The 24028-nt window shown below is 45.7% G+C and overlaps 1 protein-coding gene across 4 annotated transcripts in view; it reads left to right on the top strand.

The window, feature by feature from the left end:
• The first annotated feature begins 14448 nt into the window (after positions 1-14448).
• Ubac2 (UBA domain containing 2) overlaps positions 14449-24028 on the top strand; it is a 156785-nt gene continuing 147205 nt past the window's right edge. For all 4 annotated transcript variants that reach the window (XM_045145670.1, XM_045145669.1, XM_045145668.1 and 1 more), the window contains exon 1: positions 14449-14579. In XM_045145670.1, coding sequence (XP_045001605.1) covers positions 14549-14579 — 31 coding nt within the window. In that variant the 5' untranslated portion in view covers positions 14449-14548. The remainder of the gene's footprint in view (positions 14580-24028) is intronic.

Below are 24028 nucleotides of genomic sequence, written 5' to 3'. Positions count from 1 at the left end.
GTGCATCCATTCTCTCCCTCCCTTCTCCCCCCCCCCCGCCCGCCTCTTTCTCTCAAATAAATAAATAAAATATATTTTGAAAAAAAAAGTCTAGTAGCACTATTGTGTACATTACATGTGATTCTTGATAGCAAATGACTATTTTACCGGTTTATGTATTTCTTCTTCTTCTTTTTTTGGGGGGGGGGTTGGAGATAAGGTTTTGCTGCGTTGTTCAGATAAGGCTAAAAGAACTGATGGCCGCTTCTCTTCCTCTCCTGTCAGCTGCACCCACATTTTCTCCCTGGCACGTCCTTGCCTAAAGTTCTGTGACTCCAGAATTCAGCGCAGCGCCACCATGGCGGAGCCTGGAGGATCACAGTCGGTGCATGCGTGAGGGCCTGAGTAGGCCTGAGAGATCGGTTCAGCTCGATCCCCAGGAACCCAATAGACTAGTTCTCTGTATCTGCCACTATCTAAAGCAGAGGTAGGAGGATTGCCGTGAGTTCGAGGCTACCCTGAGACTCCATAGTGAATTCCAGGTCAGCCTGGGCTAGAGTGAGACCCTACCTCGAAAAATCAAAAACCAAAAACAAAAACAAATTAAGATAGACAATATCTGGCACCAATAGACAGATCACTTCTTTTTAGTAAAATGAGTAATTAAGGCACTGGCATTTTTGGATTTGATGCAATGGACTCTTCTGAGCTGAAACTTTCTAAGGCATGTGTGTGCTTATGCGGCTGCACATAGACACGTGTGCACGTGTGGAGGCCTGGGGCCAACCTCGGATGTTGCTCTCAGGAATGCTGTCCTCTTCTCTGGAGAGGCGGACTTTGACCTAGAGCTTACCAAAGGACCCCAGTTCGATACCCCAGGACCCACGTAAAGCCACATGCACAAGACTAGACAGGTGCCTGAACCTCAGTGACCTTTCTGTCTCCACTTGCCCAGGCCTGCCCTACAGAAGTGCATAATCACACCCCTACTTTTGTTTAAATTTAGAGAGGAAGAGAGGGAGAGACAGAGGGAGAGAGAGAAAATTGGCCCGCCAGGGCCTCCGCGACTGAAATTGAGCAGATGCTTGCGCCACCTAGTGGATATGTGTGAGCTTGTGCTTGCCTCACCTCTGTGCATCTGGATAAGGTGGGATCTGGAGAGTTGAACCTGGGTCCTTAGGCTTCTCAGGCAAGTGCTTTCACCGCTAAGCCATCTCTCCAGCCCCACACCCTGTTTTGGGGGGTTTTTTTTGGTTTTTTGAGGTAGGGTCTCACTCTGGTTCAGGCTGACCTGGAATTCACTCTGTAGTCTCAGGGTGGCCTTGAACTCACGGAGATCCTCCTACCTCTGCCTCCCGAGTGCTGGGTGTGCGTCACCAAACCCGACTGACACCCTGTGTTTTTACATAAGTACTGGGGACAGGACTTAGTTCCTCATACTTGTGAGTCAAGCACTTCACCAACTAAACGGCTTCCTCAGCCTTGTTCTGTTCATTTTTTTACTTATTTATTTGAGAGAGAGAGAGAGGCGGATAGAGAAAGAGTGAGAGAATGGGCATGTCAGGGCCTCCAGCCACCGCAGATGAACTCCAGACACTTGCGCCACCTTGTGCATAGGGCTTTACATGGGTCCTGAGGTATCAAACTAGGGTCCTTTGGTTTTGTTGGCAAGTGCCTTAACTGCTGAGAGAGATAGCTCTCCAACCCATCTTGTTCTTTTATTTTGTGTTTGTGAGTGTGTGTGTGTGTGTGTGTGTGTGTGTGAGACTGAAGATGGTCTCTCATGTGTGAGAGGCCAAAGGAAAACGCTGGGTATCCTGTTCTCTCACTCTTCCACATTGTTTGTGTGAGACCAAGCCTCTCAATGAACCTGGCCCTGCCTTGTTTTTGGCCAGACTGGCTGACCAGTGACTCCCAGCAATTGTCCTGTCTTGAACTGGTGTTACAGGCAAGCATAGCCACACCCAGCTTTTCCCATAGATGCTGGAAATGAAACTCAGGCCCTCTGTGACCTTCATGCTTTAAGGCAAGTGCTCTTACCCACTGAATCTGCCCCCAGCTCTTTTCTTTTCTTCTTTTCTTTGATTTTTGTTTTGTTTTGTTTTTTTTTTTTCTTCGAGGTGGGGTCTCACTCTAGCCCAGGCTGACCTGGAATTCACTATGGAGTCTCAGGGTGGCCTCAAACTCACAGAGATCCTCCTACCTCTGCCTCCCGAGTGCTGGGATTATAGGTGTGCGCCACCATGCCCCGCCTCTTCCTTTCTTTGAGAAAGAACCTCATGTAACTCAGATTCCCGTTGACCTTGCTATGTAGTCAAGGATGACCTTGAACTTTTGATCTTTCTGCCTCCACATCTCCAATGCTGGGATTATAGATGTTGCAGTCAGGTTCGCATTGCTGGCAGAAAACACCCGACCAAGAGCAGTTTGTGGGGAAGAAAAGGCTTATTTTAGCTCACAGACTTGAGGGGAAGCTCCATGATGGCAGAGGAAAATGATGGCATGAGCAGAGGGTGGACATCCCCTCTGGCCAACATCAGATGGACAGCAGCAACAGGAGAGTGTGCCCAACACTAGCAAGAGGAAGGGTGTCACTATGTAGCCTAAGCTGTCTTGAACTCTTTTTCTGTTTTTATTAAAAAATATTTTTAGGGCTGGAGGGATAGCTTAGCGGTTAAGACATCTGCCTGCAAAGCCAAAGGACCTAGTTTCGATTCCCCAGGACCCACGTTAGCCAGATGCACAAGGGGGCGCACGTGTCTGGAGATCGTTTGCAGTGGCTGGAGGCCCCAGTGCACCCATTCTGTCTCTCTCTCTCTGTCTCTCTCTTTCTCTTCTTCCCTCCTTCCCTCCCTCTTTCTCCATCAAATAAATAAATAATTTGAAAATACATGCATATATATATATATGTAAGTTATTTGAGAGAAAGAAAGAGAAAAAAAGCAGAGAGAGGAGAGAGAAAGAGAAAGAGAGAGAGAATGGGCACTCCAGGGCCTCTAGCCATTGCAAATGAACTCCAGATGCATGCGCCACTTTGTGCATCTGGCTTATGTGGGTATTGGGGAATCAGACCTGGGTCCTTTCATGAAGCCATCTCTCTATCCCATCTGTTTTTTTTTTTTCTTGTTTTTTTGAGGTAGGGTCTCACTTTAGCCCAGGCTGACCTGGATTTCACTATGTAGTCTCAGGATGGCCTTGAACTCACAGAGATTCTCCTACCTCTGCCTCCCAAGTGTGGGGATTAAAGAGTATGCCACCATGTCCAGCCTTCAATTGCTCTTAAAAAAAAAAAAAAAAAAAGGTCTCTGTGTAACCCTGGCTTGCCTGGAACTTGCTATGTAGACCAGGCTTGCCTTGAACTTGCAGTGATCTTCCTTCCTCTGCCTCCCAAGTGCTGGAGTTACAGGTCTGCAATACCCCACCTGACCTGCCTCATCCTCCCAAGTCCTGTTCCTATAGGCATGTGCTACCATAACTACCCTGGGATTTATTTATTTATTCAAAAAATTTGGGGCTGGAAAGATGGCTTAGCAGTTGAGCACTTGCCTGTGAAGCCTAAGGACCCTGGTTCGAGGCTCAATTCCCCAGGACCCATGTTAGCCAGATGCACAAGGGGGCGCACGCATCTGGAATTCGTCTGCAGTGGCTGGAAGCCCTGGCACACCCATTCTCTCTCTCTCTCTCTGCCTCTTTGTCTGTTGCTCTCAAATAAATAAAATAAAAATAAACCAAAAAAAAAATTCTAATCCCAGCCCTTGGTAGGCAGAGGTAGGAGGATCTCCACAAGTTCAAGGCCACCCTGAGACTACATAGTGAATTCCAGGTCAACCTGAGCTAGAGTGAGACCCTACCTCAACAAAAACAAACAAAAAATTCAGTGGGGGCTGGAGAGATGACTCAGTGGTTAATGGCACTTGCTTGCAAAGCCTGCTCTTATAGGTTCAAATCCCTAGTACTCATGTAAATCCAGACACACAGAGTGTTGCAAAGCAACTGGAGTTTATGCACAGCGTCAAGAAGCCCTGGTATAGCTATTCTCTATCTCTCTCAGGTAAACAAATAAGTAATATATATACATACATATATATATTATTTATATATATATATATATATTTATATATATATATATATATATATATATATATATATATATATATATATATACATATATATATATATAAATTCAGGCCAGGCATGGTGGTACACACCTTTAATCCTAGCACTAGAGGCAGAGGGAGAAGGATCACCTTGAGTTAAAGGCCAGCCTGATGGACACTGCATGCCTTATAATTGGCTAGCCAGGCCAAATGAGCCAACGGGTACAATAGTGGCAGGTCTGCCATGGTGGAAACCAACTGCCCTCCAAATGGACTGGAGGCCCGCTCCATGGGAGGGAACACATGCTTGATACTGAAAACTTAAAACAGGGGTAGTCATGAGCCCTAGGGGTGTAACATCTGTTGATGTCTGGAAAAATGTATATACTATGCTTATCAAACTGCCCAGTAAGCACATCTCTTAATATTCATACCCTTATATTAACACTACTCTCACTTTGGGTAGAGAATCCTCTTTTCAGATAGCAGTGACCTTGGGATGACTCAGAAGGTATCATAGTGCTGAAAAGAAGTGACTGGAGTACTGACTAACATCTCGACCACACCTTCCAAGGCTCAGGGTCTAATGAGGAAGAGGTGGCGGAAAGAATGTAAGAGCCAAAGGAAGGGTAGGACTCCTTACAACATGCTCTCTCCAGACATAAAATGGCCTGGATGACCATGACCTCACAGTGTCTGACACTACCTACACAAGACCATCATAAGAGGAGGAAAAGATCATGACATCAAAATAAGAGACTGATTGAGATGGGGAGGGGATATGATGGAGAATGGAATTTCAAAGGGGAAAGTGGGGGGGAGAGGGAGGGTATTACCATGCAATATTTTTTATAATCATAGAAAGTGTTAATAAAAATTGAGAAAAAAAAAAAAGGCCAGCCTCAGAGTACATAGTGAATTCCAGGTCAGCCTGGGCTAGAGCGAGACCCTATCTTGAAAAAAGATTCAGGGGACTAAAGCAGTGACTCAGTCCTTAAAGGCACTTGCATGCAAAGATTGCCTGAAGTCAATTCCCCAGCATCCAGATGCACTAAGTGGCGCATGCTCCTGGAGTTTGCAGTGGCAGGAGGTCCCAGCACCTCATACTCATTCACTTTCTATCTGCCCTCACCCTCTATCTCATTCTCAAATAAGTAAATAAAAATACTTAAAAAAAATGTTTAGGTGGTGGGGCATCATGGTGCACACATACCTTTTTTTTTTTTTTTAATTTTTTTTGTTCACTTTTTATTTATTTATTTGAGAGCGACAGACACACAGAGAAAGGCAGATAGAGGGAGAGAGAGAGAATGGGCGCGCCAGGGCTTCCAGCCACTGCAAACGAACTCCAGACGCGTACGCCCCCTTGTGCATCTGGCTAACGTGGGACCTGGGGAACCGAGCCTCGAACCGGGGTCCATAGGCGAGCGCTTAACCGCTAAGCCATCTCTCCAGCCCGCACACACACCTTTAATCCCAATACTTGGGAGGCAGAGGTAAGAGGTTCGATGTGAGTTTGAGGCCAGCCTGAGACTACATAGTGAATTCTAGGTCAGTTTAGTCTGGGCTAGAGTGAGACCCTACCTTGAAAAACCAAAAAAAAAAAAAAAAAAAAAAAAATCAGGTGGATTATTTTCCTTACCAATTCAACTTTTGGGTTTCTTGGACTGAGGTGAAATCTCTTTTTCTTTCCTTTCGAAGTCTGCAGTCAGGGATTAGAACGGGCCTGTTACTGGCACACTTGCATCTTGATCAAGGGCATTTATGCCTGTGGTTTACAGGGCAAGTCTCCACACACCATTTAAACTTCCTAATAATAAAGGAGGGCTGGAGAGATGGCTTAGTGGTTAATCACTTGCCTGTGAAGCCTAAGGTCCCCGGTTCGAGGCTTGATTCCCCAAGACCCACATTAGCCAGATGCAGAAGAGGGTGCACGCGTCTGTTTGTTTGCAGTGGCTGGAGGCCCTGGCGTGCCCATTCTCTCTCTCTCTCTCTATCTGCCTCTTTCTCTGTTTGTCACTTTCAAATAAATAAATAAAAACAAAAATTTTTTTTTTTTGTTTTTTTGAGGTAGGGTCTCACTGTAGCCCAGGCTGACCTGGAATTCACTATGGAGTCTCAGGGCGGCCTTGAACTCAAGGCAATCCTCCTACCTCTGCCTCCCGAGTGCTGGGATTAAAGGCGTGTGTTACCACGCCCGGCTAAAAGAATTTTTTTTTAAAGAATAATAAAGGAAACTGGAGAGGACTCAACGTGAAAATGAGTATGATCAAAGGGTTGGAAAGTTCCAGAAATATTTAGTCTGGAGAGCAGAAGGCTGAACGGTGTTGGGAAAACTCACTTTAAGTAGATGAACAGAGGAACCGAAGGAGGGATATTGAGCAGACGTGTGGCTGGTGGAACAGTTTTGCTTAAGGCCATGAGAGAAACAGAAAACAGACCATGCCAGGGAGGCTCAGTGCCAGGTGTAAGGGTGATTTCCAGCAATGGGCATGATTTACTGAGAAGACGGGTCAGAGCACAAGGCAGTGGATACCTGGCTGACCATTCAGGGATGACCAGTGAAGATCAGGCAGTGTCAGAGCCCAAGACCCTCTGGCCTTGGAGTGAGGCTTTCCAACATAGGGTCCACCTGAGTCCCACTCTTCACCAGGCACCTTGCACGTGGCAAAGCCCTCCTGACTTGAAAGTCCTGGGAATGCAGCTCCATAGTAGAACATTTGCCTAGCATGTGTGAGGCCCTGGCTTCTATCCCAGCACTGAAAACCAACCAACCAACAAACCAAACACCTGTTGCTTCACAAAAGCCAACTGGTACTCTTTTTAAAATTTATTTTTATTTAACAGAGAGAGAGAGAGAATTGGCATGCCAGGGCCTCTGCCATGGCAATTGAACTCCAGATGCTTGTGCCACCTAGTGGGCATGAGCAACATTACGCTTGCCTCACCTTTGTTCATCTGGCTTAGGTGGGATCAGGAATATGGATCCTTGGGCTTTGCAGGCAAGAGCCTTAACCCCTAAGCCATCTCTCCAGCTCCCAACTTTGCTAATTTCAAAGTATATTTAATATAAAGAAAAGATGTGGTATCATTTCCACCATAAATAATAAGCACAACATACAAATATATATACATATATATAATAACATATAGGCAATAGAAAATGATTGTGTATACATAAATTACAGTTCCATATATAGAAAATCTCAAAATCGTACAATTCACAAAATATAGCAAAATATGTCATTTCCTTATGCTAAAAATGTCTTAATGCATTTGAGAACGTTAAGAGAATGTATTAGACTCTTGTTTCTGATATATGGCTCTGAAAGTACAGACATGGTATTGAACTGGATATGAGGTAATTATGTGTTTTGCTCCTATAATCTTTCTAACATTTTTCTTTTTCTGTTCATTATTATTATTATTACTATTAACAACATATTTCGTACGGATACATCATGGGTTGGTACCCTCTTTTCCCTTGTCCCTGTCCCCATTCCATTGGGGACGCTCCTCATTGGGGTTGCATGTATTCCCCACCTTCTGGTCAGTCCTCTTCCTCTTTGGAACCCATGCTTTATTTTGCTAAATAAACTTCTGCTTAAACTGCTTGAATTTTTTTTTTTCCCTTGAAGAAGTTTAAGAACTGAGGAGAAATCTTCATTCTGTAACAAAATCCCACCACTAGTAAGGATAGCTTTTCTATTCCTAGAACTTAAAAGGATCCTGGAAAACAGAATGTGGTGGAAAAGAGATGAAGTGGAAAGATTAAAAAGTCCTAAAAAAAAATGATGTGGCAGGTTTCTTAAGGTGTGCACTGCAGGAGGATGGAGAAAAAGTCAGCGCGCCCCCTACCACACCCTTGAAAACACCCATACCATGTTTTCCAGGTGTGATTTTTTTCTCAGCAGGAAAACTGACCACACGCTAAAAATATGAAAGTCATAGACGGGAGGACGCAGGAGATGCTGTCCATGCTGGCCCCATCTCAGTCTTTGACACATCTGAGCATCTTTCCTAACAGTGGTTCTCAGCCCCGGCTAGCCTCTAATTACCCACAGGGCAGCGGGGAGTGCTGAGGAATACTCCTGCCTGGGAGCTGCCTCAGCGACTGATGGGAGCCAGTGGGTAATGATCGCTGCTCTGTCGTCTTTGGAGGGGCTTGATGCAAGGCCCTGTCTCCTGGGGTCTCTCGGAAGGATGACCACGCATTTGATAATTCATCTCTGTGAGTTCCTATTCTTTCCTTCCGTTTTCTTTTCTTTTCTTTTCTTTATTTTTTTTTGAGGTAGAGTATCACTCTAGTCCAGGCTGACCTGGAATTCACTATGTGGTCTCAGGGTGGCCTTGAACTCACGGCGATCCTCCTACCTCCACCTCCTGAATGCTGAGATTAAAGGCATGTGCCACCACACCCGGCCCTTTTTTTTTTTTTGAGGTCAGTTCGCCCTTTAGCCCTGGCTGACTTGAAATTCACTATGCAGTCTCAGGCTGGCCTTGAACACACAGCGATCCTCTTACCTCTGCCTCCCAAGTGCTGGGCCTAAAGGCGTGTGCCACCATGCCTGGCTGATGCATCCCTTTTTTAAGTGGATTAATTGACTTCTCTGATATTATACATACTTGAGTTCTAGATTTTTTTCACTACACATTTTAAATTAGCAGTACAATTTGGGCTACAGAGATTTCTTAGTGGTTAAAGCATTTGTTTGAGAAGCCTAAGGACCCAGGTTCAATTCCCCAGGACCCATGTAAGCCAGATGCACAAGGTGGCACATGTGTCTGGAGTTCATTTGCAGTGGCTGGAGGCCCTGGCATGCCCATTCCCTCTTTATATCTACGTCTTTCTCTCTCAAAACAAATGATTTAATCAAATATTAAAATTAGAAATAAAATTCAAAGACAGTATTTTTTTTTAAGGTAAGGTCTTGCTCTAGCCCAGGCTGACCTGGGATTTATTTGTTATGTAGTCTCAGGGTGGCCTTGAACTCACAGATATTCTCCTACCTCTGCCTCCTGAGGGCTGAGATTAAAGGCGTGCATCACCATGCCTGGCTCATTTTTCATTTAGAGAAACAAATTATATGTGACTATTAAAGGATGAACAATATACACCAAATTTCTTGGGCTGGAGAGATGGCTTAGTGGTTAAGGCATTTGTCTGAGAAGCCAAAGGAAAGGACCCATGTAAGGCAGATGCACAAGGGGCACATGCCTCTGGAATTCATTTGCAGGGGCTGGAGGCCTTGGCACACCTACTCTCTCTCTCTCTCTCTCTCTCTCTCTCTGTCTCTCTCTCTTCTATCTTCCTCTCTCCCTGCTTGCAAATACACAAATAAAAATTAAAAAAAAAAAACAAATTTTTTTGAAGATGCTATTTCCTATGTAGGGTAAGACAATTAAACTTTTCATAATCATTACAAAGACCACAAACTAATCTTTGTTACTAGGAGTTTTAATTTTGTTAATGGCGTTGATAACAGTCATTGATTTCATTGATGGGTTTTCAGTAAGATTTCTAGTGACTGAGATGGTTAATGACTAATTCACTGACTTATTCACTAGCTGCTGCTACTTTCAGTTATTTATAAATTCCAGTGACCAGCTGACCATAACTGCTGTCCCATCTTTTTCAAAATAACATTGGAAAAGGAAAAAAAAAAAAAAAAAAAACCTTTTCCTGTGGAATAATTTTCAAGGGTTTAAAGTTTTGACAACTCTTAGTATCCATTGTCTGTGTATGTGGATATAAAATTTCCACTCAATGTTTTCGTTTCCCTTGAATCATACATTTGTGACTAGCAGATCTTCAGGATGACACACATCACTAATGTTCACTTGCAGAAAACACTCTGCAGATGGTTTCACAGCTGATTTTTTTTTAACCTCTCTGGATTTTATAGATCCTTCCTTGATCCTTTACTGGTTAACAGAATAAGAAAATTAAATTTCTTGAGCTGGGAGTGGTGGCACATGTCTTTAACTCCAGCACTCGGGAGGCAGAGGTAGGAGGATTGCCGTGAGTTCAAGGCCATCCTGAGACTACATAGGGAATTCCAGGTTAGCCTGGGCTACAGTGAGACCCCCCCTCCCCCCTTGAAAAACCAAACCAAAACAAAACAAAAAAATCCAGAAAATTAAATTTCTTCCTAGCAGATAAACAGTTGCTATTGTTAAGGTTTCCACAAGTTATCATTTGTGCTCCTTTCTAAAAAGTAGGACCTTATGGGACTGAGGACGTATCTCAGTGGTAGAATACTTGTGTAACATATTTGAGGTCCTGGGTTCAATCCTAGTACTGCAAACAACAAAAGGACATCATAGCCATCAGATTACATTTCAAAACACATTTCAGGGACAATACTATGATTTCCAATCCAACCTTTTCTTAACGTTTATTTAATAATAATGAGTTCATCTCAAGGATGAATTAGCAAAAAGTGCTCTACAGACATATTCGAATGTTTAACATGACACCATGGTACATAGTTTCCTAGGCAAACAATTATGGGGCAGAATTTCTTGTTTCACATTTTGTCAATCATCTGGCTTCACAGAAGTCTGGGCATTTCCTCGGTGCCTCTTATTTTGTCGTGAGAACTGATCTGGGTTATGCAATGAAAAGCCCACCTCAAGGAGATACCGACTTGGAAACACAAACATTTTCACAGCTTAAAAAAAAAATTATATGGATATCTCTTTTTGAAATATTTTAAAATTTCGGGCTGGAGAGATGGCTTAGCGGTTAAGGTGTTTGCCTGCAAAGCCCAAGGATCCTGGTTCGACTCTCCAGGACCCGTGTAAGCCAGATGCACAAGGGGGCACATGCATCTGGAGTTCGTTTGCAGCGGCTGGAGGCCCTGGTGCACCCATTCTCTCTCTCTCTCTCCCACTTTCTCTTTCTCTCTCAAATAAATAAAGTATTTTGAAATTGTATTCATTTATCTATTTGCAAGCAGAGAGAGAGAGAGAGAGAGAGAGAGAGGAGAGGGGGAGGGAGGGAGAGGGAGAGAGGGAGATAGAAGAGAGACAGGGAGATGGAATGGGTGCTCCAGGGCCTCCAGCTGTTGCAAATGAACTCCAGAAGCATGCACCACTTTGCGCATTTGGCTGTATGTGGGTAATGAGGATTGAACCCAGGCTGTTAGCCTTTGCAAGCAAATGCCTTCACCACTAAACTTTCTTCCCAGCCCCTGGATATCTTTTTTTTTAAAAAACTAACCTTTATTTTTTAAAATACTTATTTTTATTTATTTATTACAGAGAGAGAATGGATGCAGGAGGGCCACCAGCCACTACAAACAAACTCCAGACGCATGTGCCACCTTGTGCATCTGGCTTATGTGGTTCCTGGGGAACTGAAATGAGGTCCTTTGGCTTTGCAGGCAAGTGCCTGAGCCTCTAAGCCATCTCACCAGCCCAAACCGTTAAATTAAGCAGTTCTGTTTTTCAAGATTAGTTGCCATGAGGAATCTGAAATCCTATCAGTGAACATCTTGTACTCAGTATACACTGGTGTGTCTTGCAGTTCCAGTTTTTTCATGATTTCATGAGGTCAGTCAACCGGAAAATGGCGGCTCACAAAGTTATGAACTTTTCCCAGCTGTAGAGTGGAAAATTCATTAGTCAGTAAGAATGGAAAAGAATTCCGGCGTGGTGGCGCACACCTTTAATCCCAGCACTCAGGAGGCAGAAGTAAGAGGATCACCATGAGTTTGAGGCCGCTCTGAGACTACATAGTTAATTCCAGATCAGCCTGGGCCAGAGTGAGACTCTACCTTGAAAAAAAAAGAGTGGAAAAAAAATGCTATAGCATTACCACAAAAAAATGTTCTGGGGGGCTGGAGAGATGGCTTAGCGGTTAAGCGCTTGCCTGTGAAGCCTAAGGACCCCGGTTCGAGGCTCGGTTCCCCAGGTCCCACGTTAGCCAGATGCACAAGGGGGCGCACGCGCCTGGAGTTCGTTTGCAGAGGCTGGAAGCCCTGGCGCGCCCATTCTATCTCTCTCCCTCTATCTGTCTTTCTCTCTGTGTCTGTCACTCTCAAATAAATAAATAAAAAATTAAAAAAAAAATGTTCTGGGGTGGAGTGATGGCTCAGTGGTTAGGGCGATTGTCTGCAAAGCCAAACAGCCTCAGCTTGATTTCCCCGGTACACATACAAAGCCAGATGCACAAGATGGCGCATGCGTCTGGAGTTTGTTTGCAGTGGCTGGAGGCCCTGGCATGCCCATTCTCTCACTCTCTCTCTGCAAATAAGTAAAATATTTTTAAGAGTTCTGGTCTTTTGGACCTCCTACAGTGGTCGCAGGTGTCCCTCTACACGTTGAGAACTGTTGCCTCGTGCAAACGAAACAGACATTTGCATTACTGTTTTCCTGCTACTGGGTGAACCTAAAGAGAAATGTACTTTTAAGACTACAAACAAACATAAAAACCAAAGGGACATCAAAATCACCTATCTTTTAAAAAAAGCTTTTATTTATTTATTAGAAACAGAGAGAAAGACTGTGCATGAGTGAAAGAGAGAATGGACACACCATGGCCTGTAGCCACTGCAAAAGAATTCCAGATGCATGTGCCACCACGTGCATCTGGCTTACTTGGCACCTGGAGACTCAAACCTGGGTCCTTAGGCTTCCCAGGCAAGCACTTTGACTGCTAAGCCATCTCTCCAACCCCTCGTTTTACAGTCTAGAAAAAAACGTGAATATTCGGACCCCAAATACATGCTGTATTTTATTGATCCATTAATCCCAGATTTGGCATGTTGGCCAACCTGTGTAAACTCTCAAAAATGCTTTGTTAAACTTTATTTATTTATTCTGAGGTAGGGTCTTAGTTTACCCCTGGCTGGCCTGACACTCACTTTGTAGTACCAGGCTGCCCTCAAACTCTCAGAGCTCCTTCTATCTCCGCCTCCCAAGGGTTGGGATTAAAGGTGTGTACCACCATGCCTGGCTTTTATTTTATTTTTAAAAGCATGGTGCACAGGCTGGAGAAATGGCTCAATGGATCTAGCACTACCTATTCAAGCAGGAGAACTTGAGTTTGGACTCTCAGCACTCAGGTAAAATGCCAGATGCTGTGGAGGCATTTGGAATCTCGTCCCTCCCTATGGGCAAAAAGAAGTGAAGAATCCGTTTGCTCGGGGGTCCAAGTAGTCTGATCAGTCTTGTTGATCCACGTGAATCTTGCCTCAAAGGAGGTGGGAGACAAGCAGGAACATCCAACGTTGTTCTCTGCACTCACACACATGAACACATGCAAACACCAAAACAAATACAGCAAATGGCATGGTTTGGTGACATGACCTTTTCGTACAGCATTAGTGGTAGATATCTGCATTTCTTTTTTTTGTTGTTGTTCATTTTTTATTGATTTATTTGAGAGCGACAGACACAGGGAGACAGACAGATAGAGGGAGGGAGAGAGGATGGGCATGCTGGGGCCTCCAGCCTCTGCAAACGAACTCCAGACGCGTGTGCCCCCTTGTGCATCTGGCTAACGTGGGTCCTGGGGAATCGAGCCTCGAACCGGGGTCCTTAGGCTTCACAGGCAAGCGCTTAACTGCTAAGCCATCTCTCCAGCCCGAGTTCTGCATTTCTTTAAATTCTTTAAAAACTTGCACGTTTTCAGGTTCACATTCACTTAAAAAGAAAAAAAGTCCCAGACTTGTGCGATGCATAATTTCATGCTGCAAAAGTGAAAATTAAGATGGCAGCAACTCGGGCCCAACGAGGACCAGTAGTTGGAAGGCCCCATGGCGGGAACGGTGACAGGAAGGGGTCGGTCGGCTCTAGCGGTCTTTTCCATCCTCTTCCCTGCGGGCTCTGGGGCTCGGTGGGTCACCGAAAGCCGAGACCCTCGTTCTCAAGCTCCGCGGCCCGGTCCACAGCGAGCTTCGCGACCCGACCGGAAACGCCCGGCATGCGTGGGACACGCGCCCGCGCGCGTCTCGTCCAGGGAGAGAGGTTAGAGGTCGCGAGACAGGCCGAGCGCCGGTTTTCCCGAGGATTCCAGGCTCCACGGGACGCGAACGAGGCTCCGAGCGCTCGAGTGCAGACACACCACCGTGTTGCCACACTCAATCCTTTTCTTTTCTTTTTCTTCCCCCAACCGGCCCGGCAGCCGTCGTACTTAGCCCGAGCTGCGGAACCCTCCGGCCGTGGGACGCACTTCCCGCGCCGGCAGGAAGAGACGGGGACACCCGAGCGCGCGCATTTCCCCCCCCCTCGTCTACGCACGCGCGCGCGCGCGCGAGACTCCCTGGCTGCGCAGGCGCGTTGCGCGCGGCGGCCCGCGAGTGCGTCGCTGCTGAGGCGCTGGGGGGGCGGGAACCGCGAAGTCGCCGCTTTGCTGCGAGTGCGCCTGCGCGGCTGCCGAGGCTCTCCACCTCCGCTTTCCCTCCCACCCCTGACCCCCCGCGGGGAGCTCCGGAGGGGAGGGGGGCGGTGACCCGGCGGGGACCATGTTCACCAGCACCGGCTCCAGTGGGCTCTGTGAGTACCGGTCCCTGGTTTGTCCCCTAAGTCGCCATCCTGGGCACCTCCTTGACCAGGCTTGGTGGTGGTGGTGGTGGGGGGGGGCAGCGGGCACTCTGGGGTTTGCAGAAGGTTGAGGGGAGTGTGTGGGTGTGTGTGTGGGGGGGCAACGACAGTCTTTTCTCACGGTGTCTGAACCGGGGTAGTTCCTGTCCTTTTTTGTGTGGGGGAGGAACCAGCGGCCTTCGTCGCCCCCCCCCCCCCATCTCAGCCCGGTGAAGTTCCGTCCCCAGTCCGGCTTCTATCCGGGCCCTGCGCGCCGTAGCTCCCGCCGGCTGCTGCTGCTGCAAGGTGGGCTGGGCTGTTAGGGTGCATCCTCGCCCGGCGATCTCGGGGTCCCGCTCAGGGCCCGTGTCCTGGGAAGGCATGCCTGAGTGCCAAGCTGGAAGAAGAAGATGTCCCCCCCCCCAAACACACCCCTCCATTGGAGGCGACGCTGGAATCCTGGCCCCGGTCCCTCGTAGCCCTTTCCCCATTCATTTAAGGGCTTGCTTTCGCGGACGGAGGCTACCGGTGATTTCATTCTGTCCTTGCGGAGCGGAGGCCCCCCACCCCCCAAAAAAGCCTGCGTTTCACTTCCATTCATTTCTTTCCGCCGCGGTCTCTGAAGACTTTTTGAGCGAACACACACACACACACACAGGCAACATCAACAAAAACAATCCAAAAAAAAAAAAAAGCGAAGTGTTTGTAACAGTGGAGAAGTGACAAAGTCGTCTGGCGAGATGGCAGCGCGCTTTGCGGAGGGGTTTTGCTCCCTGGACCTGAGTGTCAGAGGTGGTCAGCAGGTGGAGGGCGGAGAAGTTGAATTTCAGACTTTGAAGCCACTGCCCGCGGCCCCCCAGCTGCGTTTAGGCATCAGTGGGCTCCGTGTTAGCCGAGCAGTGCGCTGAGATTAGGCACTGCTGCACCAAGCAGCCAACGGTCTGAACAGCTGCAATTTGCAGTTACTTATCGCTGCTTGTGCTTCCCGGTCTACGTGTGAAGTGCATGTTGCTGGAGTGCGGAAATGTCTGACATTTCCAGGTTGCGAGTTTTGCTGTGAATGTCACAAATCCCTTTCAGCGTATTTGCGTCTTAGCGTGAGAGGCAGTTACTGTCAGCGCCGTGGGCAGCACTTTAAATCTTCCTCGTGTTCTCATCAGCCTCTCAGGTTCGGAAGTAGGTTTAATACTTATGGTTTCTCTTATTTCATAGTTAATTTAACTTTCGTGTTTTAGCCCCACAATCCGTTACAATTGCTATGGAATTAGCACCCCCAGACTACCCTTTCCATTAATGTGGCTTGTGGAGGAAGCCACCCATCCAAGACAGTTTGGTTTTCCCAGGACCACAGTACCAGCACCACGCGTGGGATATGAAATGAACAATATGATGCTTCAATTTTAGTTGCTCCTTCAACATTTTGAGCTTTCCTTGCTGAGCAAAAATGCGTTCAAAAGTTAAAAAGACTGGAGAAATCTGTTATTAGTTGTCATGCTGTGTTAGCCGCTAGAATATGTGTGTGTGTGTATTTCCCACATTTGTGATTAGTAGATAATGGTGGTTTTTAAATTTTATTTATTTATTTTTGGTTTTTCAAGGTAGGGTCTCACTCTGGTCTAGGCTGACCTGGAATTAACTATGTAATCTCAGGGTGACCTCGAATTCAAGGCGATCCTCCTACGATCCTCCTACCTCTGCCTCCCAAGTGCTGGAATTAAAGGCCACCACGCCCGGCTGATAATGGTGTTTTAGTGTCACCCTTACTTTTCTCATTCATTCAACAGGTGCCTATTAACCCCCCCTGAAACCACACCTGGTTTATGTACAGAGGATAGAGTGATAAACAGAGTAAAGGAGACTACCAGAAAATAGGTTAACATGTAATGAAAGTGCTTTCACATAGCCACACATGCTCTGTTTAGTTGGTGGCAGAGACTGAGTTTATGTTAGTGCTGTGTAGTCAGGCAAGATTTCTGGGAAGGTGACATTTAAGCTAAGGCCCAAAGTATGTAAAGGAGTCAGCCTTGCCATAGTTTGTTGAAAAATAATTTTCTTTCTTTCTCTCTTTTTTTCTTTTTCTTTTGTTTTTTCAAGGTAGGATCTTGCTCTAGCTCAGGCTGACCTGGAACTCACTGTGTAGTCTCACGGTGGCCTTGAACTCATGGCAGTCCTCCTACCTCTGTCTCCCGAGTGCTGGGATTAGAGGCGTGCGCCTCCACGCCCGGCTTGAAGACAGGGAGCACCTGGCACCAAGACTGATGCCGCCTCGGCAGGGCGCTGCAGGGCAGGAAATCAGGGCAGGGCCACTTGAGACTATTGCTGTCTGCGTCATCCTGTAGTTACGAAAGAAAAAGTGCCCTTACATCGTGATCATAACGTATTTTAGATTCCTTCTCACAGACCCTCCTGTCACTCAGTTCTGTGTTGAGTAATACATGTAACCACTTATCAATGCGTTCCCACTTATTCCCTTCCTAGTATATTTACCGTGTAATTGTACTTGACAAACCGCGTTCCAGGTATAGTTCCCGAGGAGTTCAGTGTCTTTGGAGAAAAAGACAAAAGGAGGCTGGAGAGATGGCTTAGTGGTTAAGGTGCTTGCCTACGAAGTCCAAGGACCCAGGTTTGGTTCCCCAGTACCCCTGTAAGCCAGATGCACAAGCGGGTGCATGCGTCTGGAGTTCATTTGCTGTGGCTGGATGCCTTGGTGTGCACATTGTTTCTACTTTCTGTGTTTTTCTCTCTCCCTCTCAAATGATTTTTTTAGTAAGATATGTTTTAAAGACAGAGAAAGAGGGAGAGAGTGAGAGAGAATGGTCATGCCAGGGCCTCCAGCCACTGCAAATGAACTCCAGACATGTGTACCCCTTTGTGCATCTGGCTAATGTGGGTCCTGGGGAATGGAACCTGGGTCCTTTGGCTTTGCAGGCAAATGCCTTAACCACTAAACCAGCCCTCAAATGATTTTTTTTTTTTTAATGAGAAAAAGACAAAAGGAAATGAACAGCTGTGCTTAGTGCATTGTGGGTTCATTGCAGGAGGATGTCTGATGGGAGAGACTGTCTTCAAGACTTCCTAGTGCAGGCAGTATCTGAGTTGATTGTTGAGGGGTGAGGATGAGTTTGTCAGACCTAACAGTGGGAAGAGGGCACAGCATGGTAGGGTGAGATAAAGAGATAAGAGGTAAAGATTAGGGATTGTTGATTGTGACTAGAGTGGGTATCTCTTAAGGTGTGCAGTGAAAGATGTAACAGACCTAGGGGCAGAACTCATAGGTATCTTCTCTGAAAATATTTTACTTATTAGAGAGAGAGAGAATTAATATGGGTGCACCAAGGCCTCTAGTCACTGCAAATGAACTCCAGATGCATGTGTTACCTTGTACATCTGGTGTACGTGGGTGCTGGGGAATGGAACATGTGTCCTTAGACTTTGCAGGCAAGTAAGTGCCTTGACTGCTAAGGCATTTCTCCTGCCCACTTGTAAACATCTTAATATTTAAAGAAGAAGAAGCAGAGTTGAGGAAGCTGACTGAAGAGTGGACAGGAGGTGGGGAAATGCTGAGAGAATTCTAGAAAAGGAGCTGCTCATGTACATAAATGTTACAGAGGTTTTTAAAACAAGGTCTCAAGAGTGTCCTTTTGGGAAGGGACAGTTAGAAGTTTTCTAGTTCAGCCTGTCCAATAGTCAAAGACATAGATTATAATTGGCCAAGGAGTGAGTGGGATAAAAAGAAGAGATGGTGAGCTCAAGAAGTGCTTTGAGAATGTCTCTCATGGGGCTGGGGAGATGGCTCAGCAGGTAAAAGTGCTTGATGCTCAAGTGTTGGGGACTGAGAGGACCCAAGTTTTATCCCAGCACCCACATAAAAACTGGAGTTTATTTGAGAGAGATTGAGAAATAGAAAGAGGCAGAGAGAAAGAGAGAGAATGGGCACATTAGGGCCTCCAACCACTGTAGAGGAACTCCAGACACATGAGCCACCTTGTGCATCTCGTTTATGTAGGTCCTGGGGAATTGAACCTGGGTCCTCTGGCTTTGCAGGCAAAAGTCTTAACCGCTAAGCCATCTCTCCAGCCCTTATTTATTTCCTTTAATGGAAAATGGCAATGACAGTTTAACCTAGAAGCCTATGACCAGTATCTAAGAAAAGAATAATTTTATTTTATTTTTTTTTGAGGTAGGGTCTCACTCTGATCCAGGCTGACCTGGAATTCACTATGGAGTCTCAGGGTGGCCTTGAACTCACGGCAGTCCTCCTACCTCTGCCTCCCTAGTGCTGGGGATTAAAGGCGTGCGCCACCATGCCCAGTGAAAAGAATACTTTAAATAAAGTTTTTACGTATCTCTATGTACTTTTAGACTTTTGAGTTAGTAAGTGCTCAGTGTGAACTACTATTAGTTTAGTGATAGAACGCTACGTGAGAGGCATTGTTCTGAGTGCTTGGCGTTTGCTACCACAGCCTGTGAGTGGGGTTCTGTTTCTTCCCTTCAGAAGAGGAAGCTGAGCACAAGATATTTAAATGCCTTTCCCAAGCTCACACGGGAGCTAGTGAGGGGCAAGGCTAGAATTAAACCGGCCAGTCGGTGCCAGTTTCTGTGCACCACACTCCTACTTCTCAGCAAGGTCCTGGCTGTCCAGGCCATTTTGTGTCTGGAGGAGCACGTTGTAAGGAGTCCTACCCTTCCTTTGGCTCTTACCTTCTTCCTGTCACCTCTTCCACAATGGACCCTGAGCCTTGGAAGATGTGATAGCGATGTTTCAGTGCTGAGCACTCCTCTGTCACTTTTCAGCACCATGGTGCCTTCTGAATCATCCCAGGGCCACTGCCATCTGAAAAGAGAAGCTTCTTTTTTTTTTTTTTTTAAACAAATATTTTGTTTATTTGAGAGAGAGAGGAAGAGAGAGAATGAATTATGTGGGCATGCCAGGACCTGTAATCATTGCAAAACGAACTCCAGATGTATCTTGTGCATCTGGCTCTGTGTGGATTTTGGGGAATCTAACCTGCGTCCTTAGGCTTTTCAGATAAACTCCTTAACTACTGAGCCATCTCTCCCAAGGATTTTTTTTTTTTTTTAAATATAAGGATTTTCTCTTTTTTTCTTTTCTGTACTTCTGCTAACAAAAGTCTGCTGACAGGCTGTGGTGAGCTATAGCCACCCATCTTACGGCTTCCCTCCATCCTTTTAACAGGAGCTTCCTCTTTTTGTCTGTCTCAGAGACTTTTTACATGATTTTTTTTTTCTCTGCTCCAAAAGAAGCCTTTTTTTTTTTTTGAGAATCATTGCTTTTTTTTTTTTTTTTTTTTTTGGTTTTTCGAGGCAGGGTCTCACTCTAGCCCAGGCTGACCTGGAATTCACTATGGAGTCTCAGGGTGGCCTCGAACTCACGGCAATCCTCCTACCTCTGCCTCCCGAGTGCTGGGATTAAAGGCGTGCGCCACCACGCCCGGCTTTTTTTTTTTAATTTTTATTAACATTTTCCATGATTATAAAATATATCCCATGGTAATTCCCTCCCTCCCCGTCCCCACACGCATTTATTTTTTGTAACTGTTTTTTTTTAAATTTTTATTAGCATTTTCCATGATTATAAAAAAATCCCGTGTTAATTCCCTCCCTCCTTCCCCACTTTCTCCTTTGAAATTCCATTCTCCATCATATTACCTCTGAAAAGAGAAGCTTCTTTATCAAAAGTGAGAGTAGCATTAATATATGGGTATGAACATTAAGAGAAGTGCTTACTGGGCAGTTTGGTGAGAATAATATATGCATTAAGCCAGATACCAGCAGGCATTACACCCTAGGGCTCATGACCTTCCTCATTATGGATTTTCAGTATCAAGGATGTATTCCCTCCCATGGAGTGGGCCTCCAGGCCAATTAGAGAGTGTTGGTTTCCCCCATAACAGACGTGCCACTATTGCACCCATTGGCTCATTTTGCCTGTTTGGCCAAATTTAAGGCTTGCAGTGTCCATTGTTGAGTATCTCCACTGGTGATTTCTCTTTCTCCCATTGACCTGCATGCAATGTGGCTGGCTTTTCCACCTTTCTGTCAGTGGGTCTACATGGAGGAGGTTTTTCAGCTCAGTTCCAGCAGGATTTCTCTGTGGACTTGCAGTCCAAGTATGTGGAGTCTTCAGTAGTAGGGTCTTACCATGTATTTCTGGTGGGAAACCAGGAGCCTAGGCAGTAGCCTGTAATGTTTTGGGGGCATCAGGGACCTCCCTGGCCAACAACTCACTGGAAGGTGTCCCATCCTTAGCACTGGAAATTTTCTAGTAACAATCTATGGCTTCTGGGTGTGCCATTGTTCAGAAAAGTAGGTTTCCACATGACTTATTCATACCCTCTTATATTTTGATTAACCCTTCTCCCACCTTTCCTTTACTCAGTCTCCTCCCCTGACCTCACTTGGGCCTTTCCCCCTCTAGTAACCTGTTCTTCTGCTCATATAAATACAATACCGTTCCCTTAAGTCCTCTCCTCCCCTCTTCCAGCCTCTCTCTAGTTTACTATCTTCTGTTACTATGCTTCATTCCAATTCATATACAAGCCCAAACACTTATAGCTAGGGTCCACATATGAGAGCCATAGCCACTAAGCTATATCTCTCCAGCCCTTTTAAGTTTTTAAAATATATTTTTATTTTTATTATTTGAGAGAAAAAGAAAGGCAAATTAAGTTATGAAATTTGCAGAAAAATAGATGGATCTGGAAAGGATTATACTAAGTGAGGTAACCCAGGCCCAGAAAGCCAAGTGCCACATGTTTTCCCTCACATGTGGATCCTAGCTACAGATGATTGGGCTTCTGCGTGAGAAGGAAAATACTTAGTAGCAGAGGCCAGTAAGGTAAAAAGGAGACATAAAGGGAAGAGAAAGGAAGGGAGGAGGGTACTTAATCGGTTGGTATTGTACATATGTAAGTACAGTGATTGAGATGGGGAGGTGATATGATAGAGAATGGAATTTCAAAGGGGAAAGTGCAGGGGGGGGGAAGGAGGGTATTATCATAGGATATTTTTTATAATCATGGAAAATGTTAATAAAAATTGTGAAAAGAAAAAAAATAAAAATTATTATAAAAAGAAAGGCAGATACATAGAGAGAGGGAGAGAGAAAGAAAATGGGCATGCCAGGGCCTCTAGCCACTGCAGACAAAACTTCAGATGAATGTGCCACCTTGTGCAGCTGGCTTGCATGGGTTCTGAGGAATTGAACTTGGATCCTTAGGCTTTGCAGGCAAGCACTGTAACCAGCAAGCCATCTCTCCAGCCCTGTACTTTTTTTTTTTTTAACTACTCATTTTTCTTGAATCTTGCATCATTTTTGTCTTGGCATCTTTCTTTTGTTTTGTTTTGTTTCCCTGGCATCCTGCTGTCATAAACTTTTCATATGAGGCCCTGGATGGTTAACTTTCTGGATCCTTGCTGGGCCATTCTTGCTCAGCACTGTGTGGCTGAATTCTTCAGTACCTGCTGTGGGTCTCCTCCTTTCTGTGGTACAGTTTTCCCTCAAGAAGGTCATGCCTAACCTTAATGGCAGGCAGACTGTAGGCTCTTTGCATGTGCAGGACACGTATAGGCTGGTGTCCATGGTGGCCGCACAGTGGGGGCAGACCATTAGAAAATGACGGCGAGACCTTTCTGCAGTCATCAGTCAGGGCCTTGGCTCTTCTGTGCATCCCACTCCTGAGTGAAGCCGTCCTCACCCCTTTCCGTTCCACTCTGACAGCCACTCTGTGATCTCAAGGCTGAAGTTATCCCAAGCTCTCAGACTTCTAGCCCTGACTGCCCTGATTGCTTTGTAGAGCCTTAGGAGGATTTTATTGTGGGGGCCAAGCCTTCTTTCCACTTAGGATGTTTGTAAGAAAGAAAGTTAGAATAGGCTTGGGGATGGGGTTTTATGGAAGGTTCTAGTGTCCCAGTGACCCTGCTAATGAGTTCAGTGGCCAGCATGGCTGCAAATAGGCCTTAAACAGCATTGGGCCCACTAGTATCATTTAGTTTTTTTGTTTTGTTTTGTTTGTTTGTTTAGTCTTGAACATACTAAAGGAAAAAAAAAACTCAATGTATTGCTAATTAGAAACACATCTCTAAGGCTGGAGAGGTGGATTGGTGGCTAAAGGTGCTTGTTAGCAAAGCCTGACAGCCCAGGTTCAGTTCCTCAGTACCCTTGTAAAGCCAGATGCACAAAGTGTCACATGCATCCGGAGTTTGTTTGCAGTGGCTAGAGGCTCTGGTGTGCCCATTCTCTCTCTCATTCTCTCTCTCTCCCCTTGTAAATAAATAAACAAACAAAAAGAAGTACTTCTCTAACAGCAAAAGTTAGTTTTCTGTTGTGACAGAGAGAACAGGAGCCAGGCCAAGGTTTTTAGGTTAATAGCATTTAATAATTTTGTTAGAAGTGTGTTTATTTTTGTAGTTACCACCTCTGTTTACCAAATGACTGTTATTGTAGTGGCAGGAGTTTCCTTCAAAATACATTTATGCAAGCAAACTGTAGTACAGTGGTCTGAAGTCAGACATTAAATGCCGGGGCAGAAGTGGCGGCACGTTTCAGAGCTCTGCTGCTGCTGCTGCTGCGGTTGCTTCTGCTCCTTTCCTGATTTGGACCAGTTTCTTGGGTCCCTCTGACAGGTTGCTCTGGTGTCTTGGTAATTCTTTTATTTCAAAACAGCTTTGGGGGTTGGAGAGATGGCTTAGCGGTTAAGGCACTTGCCTGCAAAGCCAAAGGATCCGGTTCGATTCCCGAGGACCCACGTAAGCCAGATGCACAAGGTGGCGCACGCATCTGGAGTTTGTGTGCCGTGGCTGGAGGCCCTGGCGTGCCCACTTGCTCTTTCCCTGTCTCTCCCTCTCTTTGCTTCTTTCTCTCTCTCAAATAAATAAGGTATATTAAAAAAACAAACAAACAGCTTTGGGAGGGAGGAAGAGTAGACAGGAGTCCTACATCTGCAGTCTTAAACTGGAGTTTTATCTAGCCATCTGTGTGATCTCATTACTTACTTGTTTTTAAAAAAATATTTAGTTATTTATTTATTTGAGAGAGGAAGGGAGACAGGAAGAGGCAGATATAGAGAGGATGGCATGCCAGAGCCTCCGGCCTCTGCAAATGAATTCCAAACGCATGCGCCACCTTGTGTATCTGGCTCATGTCGGTACTGGAGAATTGAACCTGGGTCCTTAGGCTTCGCGAGGAAATGCCTTACCTGCCAAGCCGTCTCTCCAGCCATGGTCTCATTTCTTCATTACTTTCTTTCTTTTTTTTTTTTTAAATTTTTATTAACATTTTCCATGATTATAAAAAAAATCCCGTGGTAATTCCCTCCAGTCTCATTACTTTCATTTGACTCTTTCCTCCTCTTTGCCTCTGTTGTAGAGCCGGGGGTATAAGCAGGGCCTTTTCTGTCCCC

This window comes from Jaculus jaculus, chromosome 3, assembly GCF_020740685.1.
Source record: "Jaculus jaculus isolate mJacJac1 chromosome 3, mJacJac1.mat.Y.cur, whole genome shotgun sequence".
In the NCBI taxonomy this organism is placed as follows: domain Eukaryota; kingdom Metazoa; phylum Chordata; class Mammalia; order Rodentia; family Dipodidae; genus Jaculus; species Jaculus jaculus.
This window is presented reverse-complemented; position numbering and strand designations above follow the sequence as displayed.